Source organism: Arvicola amphibius, chromosome 6, assembly GCF_903992535.2.
Source record: "Arvicola amphibius chromosome 6, mArvAmp1.2, whole genome shotgun sequence".
Classification (NCBI taxonomy): Eukaryota; Metazoa; Chordata; class Mammalia; order Rodentia; family Cricetidae; genus Arvicola; species Arvicola amphibius.
In genome coordinates this window covers 157,548,818-157,568,690 of record NC_052052.2, presented here as the reverse complement: position 1 = coordinate 157,568,690, position 19,873 = coordinate 157,548,818, and the positions used below count along the sequence as shown (strand labels likewise).

General features: G+C 49.9%; 1 protein-coding gene across 1 annotated transcript in view; it reads left to right on the top strand.

Annotated features, from left to right (window-relative positions):
- Fancc (FA complementation group C) overlaps positions 1–19,873 on the top strand; it is a 108,709-nt gene extending 88,836 nt beyond the window's left edge. Inside the window, exons 9-16 of the mRNA XM_038332409.1 lie at positions 1,775–1,827; positions 3,026–3,125; positions 6,689–6,764; positions 8,658–8,739; positions 10,415–10,589; positions 14,360–14,563; positions 18,875–19,064; positions 19,539–19,873. Of these exons, the coding sequence (XP_038188337.1) occupies positions 1,775–1,827; positions 3,026–3,125; positions 6,689–6,764; positions 8,658–8,739; positions 10,415–10,589; positions 14,360–14,563; positions 18,875–19,021 (837 nt within the window). The 3' untranslated portion in view covers positions 19,022–19,064; positions 19,539–19,873. The remainder of the gene's footprint in view (positions 1–1,774; positions 1,828–3,025; positions 3,126–6,688; positions 6,765–8,657; positions 8,740–10,414; positions 10,590–14,359; positions 14,564–18,874; positions 19,065–19,538) is intronic.

The following is a 19,873-nucleotide window of genomic DNA, read 5'->3' as shown; positions in this document are numbered from 1 at the left end:
TCTTTAGGAAGTAACTTACCAGCACTGAAGTGTTGTCCTGGGAAAACCTCCAGTAAGGAGTGTGGAGGAGAAAGGGGCTCTCGGTGAGAGCAATAGGATGGCTAAACCTCAACATCCACCCTTGTCCTGGCTATTTCAAGAGGTGCCCCATCTGCTTGTCTCTTCCTGTTTTAGAATCTAAAGTAGCTGGGAGAAACCATGGATCTGGAGTCCTTACAGAGAAAGAATCTACCTGTAGAGTCCAACCACATAGAGAGGGTGCATGGAATCACCAGCTGATCTGTTCAGAAGGAAACCATTGCATCAAAGCAAAGCTCATCCAGTTTTCTCTTTGACAAACTAGGTTAGAACACCCTTCCTTATGTCCTCTTGTGGTTTTGGTGGCCACTCAGGTGCCCCTTGCATCTTCTTTTTCTTTACTATTTAGAAATCCGTATCATCAGCCCACATGATTCTCCAATGTTCAGTGGCTAGGGAGGGGCTGGGATAAAAGAAAATGACTTTACCTTCCTGAATCCAGGTCTGGTCTTATGGCTGGGTGTGGGGGTTAGAGGGTGCATTCCCACGTAAAAGAGAATTATCCTGGCAGACTTAGCTGATTTCTTTAAGACATGCAATTTGCTTTTCTCCTGTTTGGACTTTTACATTATGATCACATAGAAACCCCTTCAGTGTTTTTTGGGCCTGTGTCCAAATCCCCTAACAACTGTTAAGTGTTTATAGTGAGGCTGAGGAGCAGGCAAATTAAATGACTTTCTGAGATCAGAGTAAGAAATAACCTGCCCTTCCTCTGTCGTTCATTTCTTAAGTAGGTAACACGTTCATGAGAATCTGAGGTTCACTTCATTTGGATAAAGGCTTAGAAATCATGGTTACTTTATTTCAAAGTCAGAAAGCATTAACTTGCAAATCATAAATGTCTTTGAGTGGCAGTCTGTAATGCTCACATATGACCACTGGATGGCACATACTCCATGTTGCAAGTTAAGCTGCTGTGGCAGAACTAACAAATGGGAAGCCAAGGAGATAGACACTGAGCTTTCTTTGGAATTGTTCAGAAAAGTGACACATAGGGCCTGATATGGCAATGAGAAATGTTTCCCAAAACTAGTCATAGCAAGCACAAAATGACTCAGAAATTCCCTTCATTAGAGCCTGCCCTATGCATATCTGGGTGCCACTGTGAGTTTTATAATGCAAATGGGATTTTTAAAATCTCCTATAAACTCAAGTGTTATGTTCTGACCAAAAAATATGTGGACACTGGTAAGGCCCACTGAGGGAGCCAGCTTTTTTGGATTGGAACCATCAAGAACCCACCAACAGGCTGTTCTTTCTATTAACTGCTAAATGTGTCCTGCACTGAATGCCCAGCATAAGACCCCCTGTTTCTTACTTAGTGCTCATTAACAAACTCGGAGTGGAGGCAGCGCTGGGGTGTCTCTAGGCCAGCTGAGGAGGTCCTAAGGCAGGTCTCGTGGCCTGAGTCATAAAGTGCTCATGAACCTTACTCTTTTTTCTACGTATATGGGCTTATTAGAAAAAATAGAGGATATAATAGAAATATAAAAAGAAGTAAAGTTTGCCCACAGTCCCTGCCCACTGCTGGCATTTTGTGTGTGTTTTTCAATGCACCCAGTGCTTTTTTTGCTTAGAAAAGGAATGTGCCCCTTTTCTGGAGCAGCCATGGACCCTTTGTTTTTCTGATCATCCAAAGTTGCTAACGATGGACGCCTATTGTATTTCACCGTCTCACGGTCTTTTCCTTTTATAGCCTCAAGCAGCCTGCCATCCTGCCATCTTCAGGATTGTAGATGAAATGTTCAGGTAAATACAATGTCTTTGGGAGTAGTTGGTCTGGAAATGCTCAGCTTCCAAACAATTAGAAATCCTTGCAGTAGTCTTTGACTGTCTTGAGGCTTGAGTTTTTTATAGTTAGTGGTGAAAACTCAGAAGTTAGTGTGCATTGAAAAGGCAGTAGTAGTAGGAATGAGGTGGTATTCCTGAACCTTTTTATACTCAGTGGTAGAGGAGTGGAATTGAATTAGTGAAATATGCACGCAGGGTTTCCCCCAGATCCAAGTAAAGCAAGCAGTACAGCCCTTCACCACAGGAGGGCTGACTGGGCATTGTCAAAGACACAGCTATTCTGAACAGAACCTTCTGAAAGGCAGCACAAGCCCACGTTTCAACAGCGTGGTGGTTTTGGGTCCTGAGGACAGGTAAGGAGTATGTACCACACCAGGTTGGTTCTGCTCTGGAGGATCATGGTGACTCTAACAGCAGAGTCCTAAAGACAGACTAAAGCTTCTGGCCCCATGTGGGTGTGAGCAGCTTTGGGGGTCTGGGCTGCCTTCAGCCACCTGTTTCTCACATAAGACATGGAGGAAGGGCTCCAGGGCAGACAGCAGGCTCCAGGAAAGGAATTTTTAAAGATTTATTATTTGTAATTATCTGTAGGTGTTTGCATGTCTGTGTGGGTATATGCAGATGGGTGCATTTGCCCGCAGAGGTGCAGAGAGTTGTGAGCTGCCTGATATGGAGGCTGGCAGTTGAATTTAACTCCTGGAAAAGCAGCAAGTGCTCTTAACACTGAGCCATCTCTCCAGACCTAGGAAGGGAAGTTTTACAACCAATACCTCACCATTTGTGTTACTGTTAAAACATACCAACTTTATGTTTATCAATGGTCACAGATGTAAGAAGACAGGCTAGTGTTTTTGTTTAAGTCAAAGTTTGAGAAAAATTTTTTTTTCTTAAAAAAAGTTAATTATATAAAAATGGATGGAAACCAAACCCACGTACGTCTGATTCCTCAGTCCTCTCTGGTGATTCCGATGGAGGGTGTCACTTTCCAGGCAGCTAGTCCAGTCCCGGTGACATGCTGCTGGCGCTGTGCTCCATGAACACCAAGGTGCTTGAGAACAGAAGCCAGCCCATGGGCAGGGGTGGGGGAGAGACCTGAGGGGCGGCTGCTTCCTCCTTCCTTCACCCAGGATGAACCGTCTCCCTTGACTCTCTCCAGGTCTGTGCTGCTGGAGACGGACGGAGCCCCAGAGGTGCTCGCCGCTCTTCAGGTCTTCATGTCGTGCTGGGCAGACGCTCTGGAAAAAGAACACAAGCAGGTACATCATGCTGTGAGCGCTGCTCAGTCACTTCAGAGGGAAGGAGGCCGCGGTGGCCGTTTGGAAATGTGCTGAAAGGAGACCACCCACAGCCTCACACGTGCTAGATGCATGCTTTGACACTGGCTACACTCCCAGCCTTGTTTCCAGAAATGGTGGTGGAGTCTTGTTCACAAAGAAAGCTTCCAAAGAACCAGCTCCTGCAGAGATGAAACACTTAATTGAAAATTAGTAAAGATTTTGTCTGCCTTCCCCATGCCCTGTGCCCGTCACCATTTGTCCACTGCTGTGTCTTGACTGTGTCTTCACGTTGGCCATCTCTCTAGAGGGAGAATCCCCACTAGCCTCATCCCTGTTCCCTCGCTCTCTGTGCTTGCTCTTCTGTCTGCAGCTGGCCCCGTGGCCATCAAGAAACATTGTGTAGATTACCTAGGATGTACTGTAGAAACTGCAGGCTGGGCGTGCCCAGTGGTCATTGTCTTTATTCCCACCAGAGCCCTGGGACCAACAGGAGGTGGAGACAGGGAGGGACTTGAAGAAGTAGTAGAAGTTCGATACCACCAGTAGATCAAAGGACTCCAAGTTCCCCTCAGCAGAGAGGTTGGACAGCATCTGTGAGGGCTGCTGGCCGGTTAGAATGACTGTGTGAAACAGGAGATTTTCCTATCACAGGGATGTTTTGTGGTGCTTTGCCTACATGGAATGGCGCTGGTCCTAGACACCTTTCCAGTGAAGGAGAGCCTGCGTGGTCCTCTGTGCTGCCGTCTGCAGCTTCGCTTTGGAGGGCAGAGCTAGGGTGTTCAGCCCAAGGCTGTGGCGGTCACAGGGTTTAGCAGATGTTTGCTTCCTAAGGCAACCGTGCACATTGTGACTTACTCTTGCCATCCCTCCTTCCCTGGAGAATCAGCATTGATGATTCCCAGCTTGGCATCTGGCTGGCACTCTCTGTTGTGAGCACAGTGGTAAACACACGCGTCCTCCCTTACCATACTCTTGGTGTCCCCAGGGAGGAAATGGCCTCCGGCAGACCTTGTCCTCATTTGGACTTCTGGGATGCCCAAGTTGGGGCAGAGAACGAGAGAAAGTTTTTTCCTCAGCATTGACTTGAATGTTGTTCTGAGTTTGCCATGAGTGTCTGCTGGCCTTGGTGCTGTGGTTTGTGATGGAGTTACAGCACCTTTGATTTAAGACACTGACTGCGGCCATGTATGTCTAGGAGTAAGAGATCACACTGGGCCCTAGTTTTAGGCAAGGTAGGAATCCAAAACCGGACAAGAATTTGTCACCTGCCTTTGGCTCCACACACAGAAGAGCAGCAGCCTCCTAACCTGCGATGTTTTATCTTCTCTTCCTGGGGCTGCCCCTGACAGCCACCATCTCAACTGACGACTCAGGAGTCCACTGACGAGTGCTCATAGTCGTGTCCTGTTCTGTCTGTGCTGACCCCTCCCTTTCAGTTACCACGGGCAAAAAAGCCAGTGAAGCCACCCCAGACAACACCTGGGTCACTGGTGTGCTGACTCCCATGTGCTCCACCTGCCTCCCACCCCAGACAACACCTGGGTCACTGGTGTGCTGACTCCCATGTGCTCCACCTGCCTCCCACCCCAGACAACACCTGGGTCACTGGTGTGCTGACTCTCACGGGCTCCACCTGCCTCTCACCCCAGACAACACCTGGGTCACTGGTGTGCTGGCTCCCATGTGCTCCCACCTGCCTCCCTGCCTCTTGCACCCAGCAAACCCAGGCTGAGTTTTGTATTCATTATTACCTTTCTCCAGAACACTTTGATTAGCTACATGGGACGACAATAATGGTTTTGGGTTTAGTTTTGTTTGCCCTTTATGAGAAACACAGAGGGGCAGCACATATGAAAGCTGAGCCTAGATTCTCTTCTCGGTGCTTTAAAGATGGCGTTAGGCCTCTAACACTGTGGTAAGAGGTGGCTCTGTGGCAGTCCACTGCACAGATGAACCACAGCATAGCCATTTTCTGGTTTCTGGTGCTCAGCTATTTTTACATGTGCGCTCTGCTGTAAACATGTTGTGTTGAGCATTTGTTGGATGACAAGAATAGAAGTGCTCATTTACGGGGTTCAGAGTTGGGTCTCACAGGCCCTGCCATGTTGGTTACAAAGTACAGTGCTTTCTTACCCAGCTCGTTTCCCTTCGTCAGGGAGTCTCGTATGAGCTTCCTTCCCTCTGCTCCTGTCGCCCCAGTGTGCCTGCTCAGCAGCAGGTGGACACACAGGCAGTGGGCTGTGTTGAGTCTCCCACAGATGAAGTTATCCCATGAGGCAGAATACTGTTAAATCTGACAAGAACAAGAAGGGCCTCAGCATGGGAACCAAGCCCGCTTCTCACTAAGGTCCCTGGGACAGCAGGGCACAGAGCCGCAGCTCAAGGTGGCCCCAGGACTTCTGAGGTGGAAACAGATGGGACGAAAGGAAACCATGTCCAAAGGTAGTCATTAAAAATGTTCTGTGTAGATGGCTGTGAAGATGAACAGGTTGTCCAGCAGCTTAGAGGACATTTTCAGTATTCATCCTGGAAGACTTTGTCTCTTGCAACTTTGTAGGAAGCAACAGCCAGTATTTTGTATTTTGCTTTTTTTTTAATGGACACACACTTCAGAACGCTATTCAAATTGTTGCTGAGCACATGAATGGGGTCAGCATCACCTGCCACACAGAGCAAGCTCAGAATCAAACGTGTGAAGGAATGTTTCGTACCAGGCAGACCAGCTAAAGCCAGTGAGTCCCACAGCACCCAGTGTTGGCAGCTGATGGGGATGGAGCACTGTTGGCTTGAAGAGTTACCTCTTCCATGGTACTCACCCTCGAAAAGACCTGCGACAAAGACAGACATGAGTGTCCAGAGCAGTGCTAATTCTGCTCATCTGTGAGGGCAGATAAGCAAATCCTGGTGCATGAGTCCTGTGACCGGGAAGACTAGATCAGAAGCATGCATGCTTGGTGTGTCTGTGTGAAATTTGGGGTGTAATTCTTGATCTCTGTTGAAATTAAAATATTGCCAGCCTAGGGTTCGGGGGTTGACCTACTCCCCAGGGTGACAGCAGCATTCTGTGTGTCATGAGGAGGTTCTGGTCAGGGGGATTCACATGCTCACCCAAGATTCCAAGCTTTATACTTAGAGCCTGTAACTCTTGTGTTGTAGACTTTACCTGTGTTAGTTTTATTGCAAAACCTCCATGTCCTTGGGAGATGCAGTTAGTATGCACAGCCTCGTGCTCTCAGCTTTTGGTTGTCATAAATGCCACAGTGAGGTCCTGTCCCACAAGTGTTAGCAACTCTCTGAAATAGAAGATAACGTTTGTGGCTGGACTTGTGTGAACAGAAACTTCGGTAAAAATGGCAGCAAGATGATGTGACTCCCCTAAGTTCCAGAAGATGTTTGGCCTCTTAAGAGATTATAAAATGAGGATACCTTCTGCTGTGTTATGACAGTGGGTCTGGTCTCTGGGGCTGAGGCAGCCAGAGGTTTATTGTTCTCACCGCCCCCCAGTCCCAGCGATCATGCCACTTCCATTTTGACTCTTGTAGATGAAGTTTTCTCTCAAGACCTACTTCCCGTATGCTGCTCCGTCCCTCACTGCCTTGCTGTCCCAGCACCCAGAAGGTGAGTTGAGGTGCCTTCACCTGTGTCATAGTGGCTGCCTCCCAGGTCTTCTCTTCCTTCTCAGAAGACATTGCTTTGCTTCCAGGGCTGATAAGGGAAAAGATGGGATTGTCCGTCCATAGCAGCCTTGCTGAGGCTTAGGGACAGGCTGAGACAGAACGCAACAGAGGCTTTGTTTGTTTTCTTTCTCCATGCAGCCTTGTTACAGAACAAAGGGTAAAGTGAAGGATGAGGCCAGAGAAGTTCAGGGAGATTTCTTTTTTCATCCAAGCCAAGGAGAAGATTTTGAAAAGATTCTAAAATTCTATTGTTAGGCCCCAGTCTTTCCTGATTCATCTGCCACTCTAGGCCATGTCTGTAATCTGGTGTTGATCTGCGGCTGTGTCTATGAGCTCATGTTTAGGGAATGTCTCAGCTATGGAGCATAAAGGAGCCTTTTCCCTCTGACGCCAGTCGACAGTCTGTAGACAAGGCCTGTGACAGGAAGGGAAAGGATGAAGGCTCATGTTTCCCTGCTGTGGCCACTGTGACTTCTTTCCCCCACTCTTGAGTAAGATCTGTTTGAGGTAAGCGGACAGTCCAGAATTTCAAAGCATTTTTACAAAGTCTAAATATCTTTACCTTTTCCTGTAAGATGTAGGGTCCTACCCAAGGTGACTTACGTGGCAGAACCCTCTGACAGAGCTGGGATGGGTGACCACATTGGCTTCAGTGGGATGCCTGCATGGTGGTTTTGAAATCTTCTCCCACCATAGCTAGGAGCGGTCATAGCCTTCTCTCTCTTTTTTTTTTTTTTTTTTTTTTTTTCATTTCAGTGGGGACACAGTAGGAAAAGGCATCAGCAGAATAGAAAAGGACTGTGACTGTCCTCAGCCCACTGTGTAAGCCTCACTGAGGCTCCTAATAACACTGGAGCCTGGGTTCTGAGACCTGGGTGCTGTTCAGTCATGTTCCACAGCATGGACTCAAGCGCCTGCCTTCCCATCCCCCAAAGACAGCAAGTGACTTTAAGCAAAAACTGATCAGCTAGGCGTTGATGCTACCTATGACACAGCTCATCAGAACTGTCCTTCATGTGCATGGTGAGGTCCTGGGTCGTAAAAAGTCACTGCTGATGAACTTCACACTACAGGAGAAGAAAAGTAGAGGGAGGAAATGCCATTGGCCTCAGGGAGGGGCTGCTGTTCCTCCAGCAGCTGTGGCTTCTCTACCTCTGGAGCTGTCCGTGGTTGATCTTAGCTACAGATACATGCTGATCAGATGCTCTGAGGCAGGTGTGAAACCAGACACACAACAGTTCTGTTTGTGCTTTTTCCTTGGCCTAATCACACCCCAGCAAAACAGTTGAGCTAGCCATTTCTTGTCCTTATTGGACATATTGAATAGTATTTTGGTGTCACAAATTTGAGACGGAGCCAGAATACGGAAAGAAAAATGCAGAGCATCTGCAACAAGGCCAGCCAAGTCCTAGGGAGCTATGGAGGGAAGCTTTTCCTCACTTCTGTGTACTCTAGGTAAAGATACCTGAAATCAGGCATGGCGTGCAGGGCTATAGTCCTGGTTCCTGGAAGGCAGAGGCGGACAAATAGTAAATTCAAGGCCAGTCTGGGCTATGTAGAGAGTCAAGAGCAGCTTGGGCTATAGTAGTAAGACCCTGTGTCTGGGCTATGTAGAGAGTCAAGAGCAGCTTGGGCTATAGTAGTAAGACCCTGTGACAACAAAAGAAACTCAGGTTTGACTCAGAGACAGGTCCTGGTTGAGACAAGTGTGACATGGTTCTGTGAGTGGCGGGGGCGGGGGCATTTCTGCACAATGCTTTTAGTCTAAGCTGCGGGTGTCTCCCCATGGGTGTGGCTTTCCTTCAGTTCCCCCCTGACTTCTCTCTACCCACAGCTATCCCACAGAGACATCGGCTCCAGCCTCTGCTGAACATTTCACAGCTCCTCAGAGAAGCAGTTGAAGACCATTCTCATGGGTGAGCACCCTGACCACTTTGAACAGGTTGGCAGCTGAAGGCTTTGCTTGACCCCTCTCAGACAAGCACACGTACTGTCTGACAGTGGGTGAGAAGTGGAGAAAGTGTGGGTCAAAGTGAGCAGCCAGCATTGCAAGGGCATCTACATAGTCAGTTTTAGTAAGGTCTGCAAAGGAGAGAGGCTCCAGAAATGAACAGCACCCCCATATGTTGAGCCCCTGGCTACCACATGAAGCTGTCCCTGGTTCCCTAGGAAGAAGACTGAGCTCCTGACCAGAGGGAGGAAATGTTAACTGTTTGCATCCCACCCCCTTTTATTCTTTGCCATTATTTCTCTAATCTCTCCAAGGCTAGAGAGATGGCTGAGTGGTTCAGAGCACATGCATTCTGTAGGGGACTCGGTCGGTTCCTGACACCCACAGTAGGCAGCTCACAACCCAAGATAACTCTAGGTCCAGAGGTTCTGATGCCCCTTTTGGGGCTTTGTGGCCACTTACATGCACAGACACATATAAACAGACACACACACATAAATGTAAAAATAAATAAGTCTCCAAAGCTAACAGGCAGCATGGTGGAGGCCCCCCTCCGGGTGCTGCTCTCCAAAAGCATTCCCACACAGGCTTGCCCCCATCTCATAATGTCTCCACCCCTTCTGAGCTTGCTCACATTCAGAGGATAAATGACTGCATGTTCTTCATTTGCCCAAGGCCCTCTTGTCCCCTCTCCGAGTTTCTCTAGTGTGCCGAGCGTAGGTGCTGCTGTGCTCACATTTATGATCGAATGCTTTGTCCATCAAACACTTCTCCCTGGCAAATTCTTATAACAGCTCACACAAAAGGCTGGTGGTCGGGTGGGGTCACTGCCAGTGCCTGTGCACTCAGTGAGCCTTGAGGTCTGCTTGTAGGAAAGGCTGTGGAGCAGCATAAGTCCCCCCCCCCTCGGAAGAAGAGAGGGGAAGGTCAGTCCAGACAGGGCGGCATTGTGAGTAGGGTTGACTGCTCAGTATACTCGCTGATGAGGTCTGTGGGAGGGGGACTAGGTCTGTGGGAGAGGACTTGTGCAGCCCCGCCCCTTCAGCCTGTGCAGTGGTGGCACCTGCCTTCCTCTTCCCTTCAGTCCTGCAAACATGATTTAAAACATATAAATCACACGTTCTAGGGGAGGTATGGGACAGTGATCAGAAGGCAAGAACCATGCTTAGAACTTGGGGACTCCACAAGCCCTGCAGACCCTGCAGAGGCCATGATGCCCCCGTTGAACAAAGGTTCCCCTAAGGAGCTTAGGCTGTTCCACCCTTGTCGTGCTGGGACTGTCAGGATTACAGAGTGCACCCTCACACATGACACTACCAGAGTCACTTGTGAGAGTAGTGTTTTTCTGCTGTTCCCTCACCTCTTCCTCCTCATGCTGCCCCTCCACCCCCGCCAGTCCCCAGATCTCTCTCATAAATATCATTGCATGTGGGCATGGGAGGGTCCCTTGGTTTGTCCTGTGATGGGCTTAGGTGAGACACAAAGGTTTTCTGAATCCAGTTTGTCTCTGAGGGTCTTTCTTCCTTGGGGAAGTACAATTTAAAGTACTAGTTCACAAACATTAAAGTTACTTTGAACAAAAGGAAGAAGGATCGAATCGAGGTTGCCAGCTGCCATATGTGTGTCTTGCTCTGTTCCAGGTCCCAGCGAGATCCCTTCGAGAGCTGGTTTTTGTTCACCCACTTTGGAGGATGGGTTGATCTGGCCGTGGAACAGCTGCTGCAGGAGGAAGCTGAGCCCCCTGCAGACCTGCTGTGGCTCTTGGTGTTCTATTACAGCCCGCAGGACGGGAGTCGGCAGAGAGCGCAGACTATGGTGAGTGCAGGACTTATACTGGGTTCACCTCTGAGCCCCACTCAGGCTCAGGACGCTTGTCATGTGTGCTGGGTGACTTAGCTCGCAGACCGTGTGTTCTCCCACCTCCGCAGGGACCCGAGATGAGGCTGCCCCAGCCGCCAGGCTTCTCGTGCTCTGGGCCTCCTGTCCCCAGGGTTATTTGATCCCAGGTTCTTCTGCTCAGTGGCCTCAGCTGCCCTCATGCTCACCCCAGGGTCCATGCTCTAGGAGATGACACGCAGGCATGACAGCTGCTCTGAGACGCTGCTCTGTCCCAAGACAGCCTGGCCCCTGAGCCACTGTCTTCTCTCCCCCCCCCCCCACAGCAACCTGGCTCTGAGCCACTGTCTTCTCTCCCCCCCCCCAGCAGCCTGGCCCCTGAGCCACTGTCTTCTCTCCCCCCCCCCCAGCAGCCTGGCCCCTGAGCCACTGTCTTCTCTCCCCCCCCCCACAGCAGCCTGGCCCCTGAGCCACTGTCTTCTCTCCCCCCCGCCTCACCAGCAGCCTGGCTCTGAGCCACTGTCTTCTCTCCCACCTCCCCCCAACCCCCTACCCCACCCAGCAGCCTGGCCAGTCTCCTTCTGTCTCACTTACCACTTTCCGACATCAGCCAGACTCCTCCTGAGGGAATCACATGATGTAACCATTTGGTCATCTAAATAACAGAGTTTCTATGCACAGGACTGGGCATCTGTCTATGGCAAAGATGCTGTTATTTATGTAGAATGTAGTTATTTCAGGGAGCCACGTTTTGATTAAAGCTTTGTCACCTCCTTGCAAACATTTACTTGCTGGCTTTTAAAGCTTCAGTCTAGGCCTAGAGAGACAGCTCAGTGGTTAAGAGCACTGGCTGTTCTTCCAGAGGACCTGGGTTCAATTTCCAGCACCCACATGGCAGCTCATAATTGTAACTCCAATTCCAGGGAATCTGACAGTCTCACACAGAACTATCTACAGGGAAAATACCAATGCACAGGAAATAAAAATAAATTAAAACAAAGAAATACAACAAAACAAAACAAAGCCTTGGCTTCCAGTGCTTTTTCCCTTACTATAGTAATGAAAAGGAACAGGTTTCAGTGTGTATGGAACAGTGCTTCTGTTTGTTCCAGAATCAGAGGTTAGTGCAGTCTTGTGTTTCATGTGCATAAAGCAGTGGTTCTCTAGCTGTGGGCCACAAGCCCTCCTGGGGGTGTAAAACAACCCCTTCACAGGTGTCACTTAAGACCATCAGAAAAACACATATTTACAGTGCAGTTCATAACTATAGCAAAACTAGTTATGAAGTAGCAATAAAATAATTTTATGGTTGGGGATCACCACAGCATGAATAACTGTATTAAGGGGTCACAGCATTAGGAAGTTGAGAATCACTGACTTAAAGGCTTCCATAGCATGGTGAAGATGAGCCTTGGAATTTGAAAGAATTGAAATTTGAGGATAATATTGGATCAGAATGAAGCATATTAAAGAAGTTACCCACATGTATTTGAAGATTGCTGCATAATTCAAAAGGGAACAGTCTTCACTTTAAAACATCACATTTGGGCTGGTGAGAAGACTCAGCACATAATAGCACTTGCCACCGAGTCTGAAGACCTGAGTTCAACCCCCAGAACCCACAGAATGGAAAGAGATCTAACTCCCCAGAGTTACCCTCAGATTTCACACACACACACACACACACACACACACACACACACACACACACACACTTGTGTCACCCACGTCACCCATACACTAAATAAAAATTGCAAATATATATCATTAAACTGATTAAGCGCAATTCTTAAAATGGACTTAGTTTCTAGAAAGGTCTGCATTTGGCACCTTTTTCTACTAGCTAACTTGGATTCAGGAGTATTTTTCTTTAAAACTATGCCTTGGGGCTTGGCAGTGGTGGCACACACCTTTAATCCCAGTACTCAGGAGGCAGAAGAAGGTGGATCTCTGTGAGTTAGAGGCCTGGTCTGCAGAGCTAGTTCCAGGACAGGCTCTAAAACTACAGAGAAACTCTGTCTCAAAAAAAAAAAAAAAAAAAGTAAGCCTCGGTCTTTCTTGGGTTGATTAGACACCCAAATAAAAGCAGCCACTCCTTTCAGAGTAGCTTGGTGTTGTCTGTCGTTCCTCCTTAGCTGGGCACTCGGGCAGCAGCCACTGCCTAGTACTAGAAGCCAGAACCTCTGGAGTTTGCTGATGTCTGTCCCGTAAGTCAGAGTCACTCACTCAGCGGCAGACAGTCCTCTGTTGGCCATCCTTGGGCCAGAGAACACCTGTCCTGCCTGGGGTGCACCTCTGCCAGCTGTGTTCATCTGCTCTGGCTCACTGAATTGAATCATGAATTCTTTCTGAAGACTGTAGGTACCCTTTGGCCTGGTCAGGGCCTCACACCCTTCAGACACTGTCTTCTCACTTGTAGGAATCTTCCTGGAAAGGCAGAGATTCACACAGCTGCTTGTACACAGTGGGCATCAAAGCAGAGTCATAGCTGCAGGAGCTGAAATGCTCTGAGCTTGCATAAGCTGCTAGTGTTGAGGTGGACTAGCACATTGCCAGGAAGAGTCTCATTACCAGGTAGTGCTCATGCATGTGACTGGCTCATGGCACACGTGGATACGTAGGAGAGGGGCAGGAAACAGTTACTCCCAATGCATGAAGCGTGGGGATGCCTCCAGAGGATGAGTGGGGGATTGTTCACCATTCCTTAATCTTGTTTTCCATAGTGAGCAAAAGTAAATTTTTATAATGTAGAATGAAAATAGGAAAATACTTCAAAGAGCACACACCTCCCTTATAGAAGCGTCTAGACACAGAAGGCACGTGAGGTGCAGTCAGTGTGGACAGAACAGTGTCTAGTACAGGCAGAGAGTGCTCAGAGTTTGCAGACTCCAGAGATGTCATTGGCCGAGGTGGTGGCCATGGGGAACAGAGCGCTGTGGTTCCTTTCTCACGTCAGCCTTGTCAGGAGAGCTCACACAGCACTGCCAGTGTGCCGTTATCCCTGACAGATGGCTCTGAATGGGGCCTAAACTTTCAGGGAGAAGTGGCTCTCAGACCCGCAGAATTCTCAGAACAGGCCGGCGGAGCCTTTCTGCAGGACGGACCGTGGATGCGAGGTCCTGCGCATCTCTGCAGCCCCCGGCTTCTGCCTCGCTCTGCGAGCCATAGGAGTCTCAACATGAAATAAATATTTTTTATGCAAAAACAACCCACGGACTTAGAACAGTCACTGTTATTGTGTGGATTCCACAGACTTGTGACCTCTGCTTGAGCTGTGAGCATGTACGAACAACTGTTCCAGTGTCTACAACAGAACAGACGTGCTTGTGTGTGTGTGGCCTGCGCTTCCCTCTGCAGCCCAGGCAGGGGCAGCCTGCATTCTTACCAGCACCGTCCAGTGGGCCTATGGCTCTAGCTGATTGTGGCTGATAGTGAGGGGTCCTCTTCAAGGGGCCTTTTGTTTCCCCACAATAAGAAAATTCTAACTACATTCTGCTGAGGACTTGCCTTCATATAAAAAAGGTCAGGTCCTGGCATAGTGCCCTGTCTGCTTTGTAGGCAAAAGGAAAGAAAGTCAAGAAATTTACATTGGGCCCATTTTGGTTCACGTAGAGCTGTGTGTGAATCAGCCGAGCTTGGGGACCTGACTGTGTCTCTCAGACAAGTCCTAGAGTCACCAGTGTCACGTCCTCTCTCAGTCCTCTCTCAGGTCCTCTCTCAGGTCTCACCCTCGGAATTTTATTGCCCAGGTGGAGCTGAAGGCATTGCTCAGCCGTCTCCTGATGCTGCTCAGAAGTGACCCCCTCTCCGCTGCTGATCTGCTGAAAGTAGCTGAGATTCCCAGTGCAGACCCCAGGCCACCTGTATGCAGACAACTGGTCAGACGCCTGCTTCTTAGCCTCTTGCTCTGGACCCCAGAAGGCCATGCAGTTGCCTGGGAAGCTGTCACCCATGTAAGTCGCTCCTTTTCCAGATTGCACCGCCTCCGTATACTCAGTGAAAGGTAGATGACCTCCCAGAGGGTTCTGGGTATGAAGGTCAGTAGGGCCACAGTTAGCACATACCCAAAACCCTCCTTGCTGTTCAAGAGGTGCATGGACATACCTGCCGCCACTACCCACAGTTAGAGCTGGGTGTCCTTCTCATGTTATAGCCACTGCCTGCCGCATGCTGGAGAGAGAAGTCCAGCTCTGGTGACCACACGCTCCTAGTAGCGACAAGGCCATTACTTCAGAAGAGGCTTCGGCCAGTGCGTTAGCTTTCCTTTCGCTGTGTCAGAAGTGAGACAATTACAAGGGAGTTGTTCTGTATTTTGCTTTCACGTAGCTTCGTGGTGCTGGACCTGTGGTCAGGCAGGTATCACTGTGGCAGGAATGTATGGTAGTGCCTGTCTACCTGTGGTGCTCAGGAAACAGCGGGACGGAGACCTCCCTAAGGACTCCCCATGGGCCTCTTCCTCCAGATACTTCCCGCGCCTCCCAAATAGTACTAGCAGTTGAGCGCCAAGCCCTAACACATGAGTCTCTCGGGAAGGTAATAGCTAGTTAAAGAGTCTTCTGGAAGCACACATGCATTGATGGCTTTGTAAAGGGGTTGGCTGGAAGTGTGTCCAATGGTGACAAAAGATGCAGTAACATTTTGAATGTGACACCAAAAACAACAAAAGGGCCGGGCGGTGGTGGCGCTGCCTTTAATCCCAGCACTCGGGAGGCAGAGGCAGGTGGATCTCTGAGCTCAAGGCCAGCCTGGTCTACAAGAGCTAGTTCCAGGACAGGCTCCAAAGCTACAGAGAAGCACTGTCTCAAAAAAGCAACAACAACAACAAAAACTCACACACAACAAAAGGAAAAGACAGAAACATTGGGCTGTATGTAAGTTTACAGCCTGTGCATCAAAGGGAACTATCAGAGTACACGGCTGGCTCTCAGAATGGAGAAAATCATTTAGGGGGTATCTGGCAGGAGTTACATATTCTAAATCTGTAAAGATTCTTAGAATTGACAGACACTTTCTTCTCCAAGGAAGATGTGTGAATGTTCACAAGCACTGGGGAAGATGCCCCGTGGCACTGTGTCACCATGTTACACACCTAGATGGCGTCTTCAGGCATTTCCAGCAGGGAGCTACCATGAAGAAGTCTGACTCTGCTGTGGGACTCTGATCCTGCCCCAGGTCTCCCCAAAGAACCGATGGCAGAGGCTTAGACAGGCATCTGTGTACCAGAATTGTCGGCTGTTGACAGCAGCAGGAAGGCATGCATGACTGGATCTGGATAGGCACAGGTGGCTGTGCAGACACACCACGGATTACCAGGTCTGATGCAGTTGATAGTAGGTGCTTCTGAATCATGGAAGTGGGGACTCCGACCTCATCATAAATGCTCACTACCTCTGTGGACAGAGTCAGCTCTGCTGCTGGGACGTCTTCCAGGGCCACACATCCCCCTGCTTTTCAGTCCTGTCTCCCTCACAGACTGTACGGTGGCTAGGCTCCAACTAAGATGTGAGAAAGGACCCCAGCAAAATCTCCTGGAGATACCAGCTCTCTGCTTGGTGTTCCAGCAACGTTTCCATATTCAAGACAGGCCACATTCCCCACTCCCACAGAGACTTCTGAGGGGAGTTGGGCCTTATACAGCACACACCTGATCAGGCCTGTTCCAGCCACCCACTAACATTGCTAATCTACACCTGGTACTGCAGCATCACAGAAACTCAGGTCAGTTCAGCTGCCTAGCGTGCAGAGAAAGCCATATGCTGGTTCCTCCAAGTGCTCCATCCTGGCATCCAGCAGGCCACCAGGGACTGTCCTTACAGATACAACTGTTAATAACACACACCCTGCCTTTAGAGGGCTTCTGACCCCCATCCCAGTCAATGGCAGGAGTCATCTACATGCAACAGAGAGCCTTTTGCAAAAGGGCACTTCTGTAAGAGCAGTGGGGTGTCACCACCCGAGGAGCCCGGCCTAGGGCAGACTCAGAGAGCTGGCAGGGGCCTGCCTTCAGCCTCAGCTGGGCTGAAGCCAGCAGGTCCACTTCCTTAGAACCTCCTCCCGCTGGAGCAGTATCTCCATACAGGCACCGCTCCTCTGGCTTCTGCCTGGCTCCTCCTGGCTCCAGCCTCTGACTTGCCACAGCCCTCAGTAGCCATCTGCTCTGGCTTCTTGCTGTCCAGCTCCCAAGGCTACAGCCAGGGTTCAAAGAAAAAACTCCACAGTGTAGCAAACCTGAGCTTAAATTAAGGGGTTTTTGTTTTTATCTGAGGGTATGGGTTGCTCAGGTCATGCTCTTTATCTGTGTTTTTCTGTCCTCTAATTGTCTCCTAGGTTCTAGTTCTTCCTGGTTCTCCTGTGTTTCAGTTCTCCATCCCAGTTCTCTCTTACTTCTCTGTTCACCCGGCTTAAATGATTTTTTACAGGATGCTTGAGCAGTAAGAAAAAAAGCCACAAGAGTTACATCTCCTTGGTCATAACATATTCCTTGGGTAAACAATAAGGAGTTGAGCCATTTACCATGCAATTCAAGGTTCAAGGTTCTAGGCATAATAAGACTGTGACCAGAGGCTGGGGCACAGTGCCCGGGCAAGCTACAGACAGATCTGCACAAGGGAGTCAGGTTTTATTGGCCAGACTTGGCAAGCGAAAAATTGGTCTGATTTTTTTTTTAGGTTGTTTTGTGTTAATAACCTTGGTTAGACATCTGTAACTCTGACCGTGTGCATTATCTGTAAAGGCTTTAACTTATGATCCGTTTACAGAAACACTCAGTCTGTATGAACTTGCTCTGAGGTGAGAATGTGTGGCTTAGGTTAGAGTGGGGGAAATTGTTGTTTCCTTGATTTAGTCTGAGCAAAAGGAACAAAGCAGGCTTTTAAGTGTCTTGCAGTCCTTGTGGGACAATAGATCTAGTTGTGAAGCGTATCCTAGTATATTTTCTGTATATCCAAGTTATGCAGCTTCATGAGAAGTCATCATCCTGACCTTCCACAGGTATATGTCCCCAAGACTGAGAGGCAATCATGAGACTACATACACACATCATATGAGATACTACAATGCAGGTGCTGAGAGACACTGCAGCTGCTTTTGCACATGTGAATTATAGACAGGAGCAGCAGCTTCCGGAGTCGGCGATCCCACAGGCCTTTCCCGCACAGGATTCTCCTCTCAGAGCCCTCTTCTGGTGGGCTGACCTCCGAACCCCGGCTGTCACCTGCTGCAGCTCCCACCCTCCGGCACTGACTGGTGCCAGGATGGGTCAGTGTGGAGCCCTCCACCCTGCCTGCCCTCACTGCGTTTTGTGAACCCCCTCTTGTCTTCACTGCACTTCCTCCCACATGGGTCTGAGATGGGGAAACAGCTCTAAAGTTGCTGCACTTGCTATGCTTAAGCCTTGTACAGACTGCCGTGGCTCAGGCCAGCAGGGCATGTTTGTGACGCCATGCCGGGGAAAGTGGGAGGTTATGCTGTGCAGTGACGGCCGTCTCTGCCCAGAGTCTGACACACATCAACTCTTTAGGGCATCAGGGACTGGCACATCAGGGAGGACAGAGGCCCTCTCAGCACCACAGCCCTGTGACTTCAGTCACAGCCTGACCGTAACTGGTCAAATGCTGAGACTGCAGCCCTGCCCAGCATGCTTGACTCTGCTGGTGGCCAGAGTAGGACCAGGGAGGAAGGGTTGCGCTATGGGCCAGTGAAGGCTCAGGTGACTGGTCACCCTAGAGAAAGACCTGTGAGACAAGAGGAAGCTGAGCTGGGGCTGAGCCTGCAGGCTCTTGTTTGACCGACACACAACAAATGTGTGTCTTTCTCCAAACTCGAGGCTCCTATTGCTGCTGTACCTAAAAGGAATCCTGGTTAACGTCCTGCACAGATAACATTTGAGTCTCAACTGTGGTTCTGGGGAAGTCTTGGCGGCTGGGGGGCAGTGAGCCTTTGACAGTCAAGTGAGGAGGGCTATCTGTTCTTACAGCACATACTCCCAAAGCTGTGGCAGTGAGCTGGGAAGTCTTGCTGCCTCCACTGGCTTGTGTATGAACCTGGAGGGCCTAAGACCACTTTGGCCCCTTTGGGGAGGTTGGTCATCAGGAATTGGCCCCACTGTTTGTGAGGGGGGTGGGCTGGGGACAGACATACTTTGATAATCACCTTGTAAACAAAGCAGAGGTGAACCGTACTTCCCCTGCAGCCTCACGCTGAGTGTACCGGACAGAGGGATCCCCAGGTAGTGTCTTCATCTTTCCTTTCTTCCCTCATTGCAGATGGCCCACACGGATGCTGTCACCCATGAGATTGTTGGCTTTCTTGACCAGATCTTGTACAGATCGGATCATCTTTGTGCTGAAGCCTCACGAAAACTGGCCGGAGAGCTCCTTCAGGAGCTGAGCTCAGGCCTGGCTCGGGTCTAGCAGGCAGCACAGAAAGCACAGGGCCTGCGTGGGAGTCTGTCTGGTGAGGACACAGTCTATGGGGCCCAGAACCAGGAGAGTGCCGACCACATCTGTGCCTTGGCCCAGTTCAGTGACGGGCGACTCCTCCAGGGCACGCGGTGCCGGCTGCCAGGGTCCCGGGTCACCTGTCATGCCCCAGTCTGCCTTGCGTGGTGACAGCTAGCTCTGGCTGGTTTGCTGACTCGCCTCGTCGTTGCCAGTGATGGGGAGCTGCCCAGTGGCTGGAGACCCGAGCCCTGCAGAGGATGAGGCTGCACCGTGCAGAGGAGCGCCTGCCTCCTTTGCTCCTCATGCAGAAATGCTGTAGTGCATCCATTGCAGCCGAGGGAACAGAGGCCAGGGAAGGGTCAGTGCTTCCTCCTCTCCATGCCCCAAGAAGGCAACAAACAAACCGTACCTCTTGGGTGGCCCATGTCTAGTAAAACAGGATTTGGGAACTGAAAATTCGTAAGTCTCTCTTCTCCACTTGCTGTAGACAGGAATGCTGGGCGTGTGAGCAGAGAAGGCCACCAAGCTGCGGTCCTGTGGATTTGCTACAAGAACCCCTGCCCACGTGCAGATCGGCTTCAGTGCTCAGAACCTCTACCTGGGAGATGTGATGGCTGCCGTCAGTCACGTCGAGGCACTGTGGCCTGAAGTGGAGAGCACTGGCTTTCTCTTGCATTTGTGCATCTGGGCTCAGCCGCCAGGGAAACCACTGATCAGCATGTGCTTGCTTGGTCCCTGTGTTACCCACCCTGCTGATGGCCCACTGCATTGCCAAGCTGCTCACAGGAGGATGGGGCTGGACTTACCTGTTCCATTCTAAAT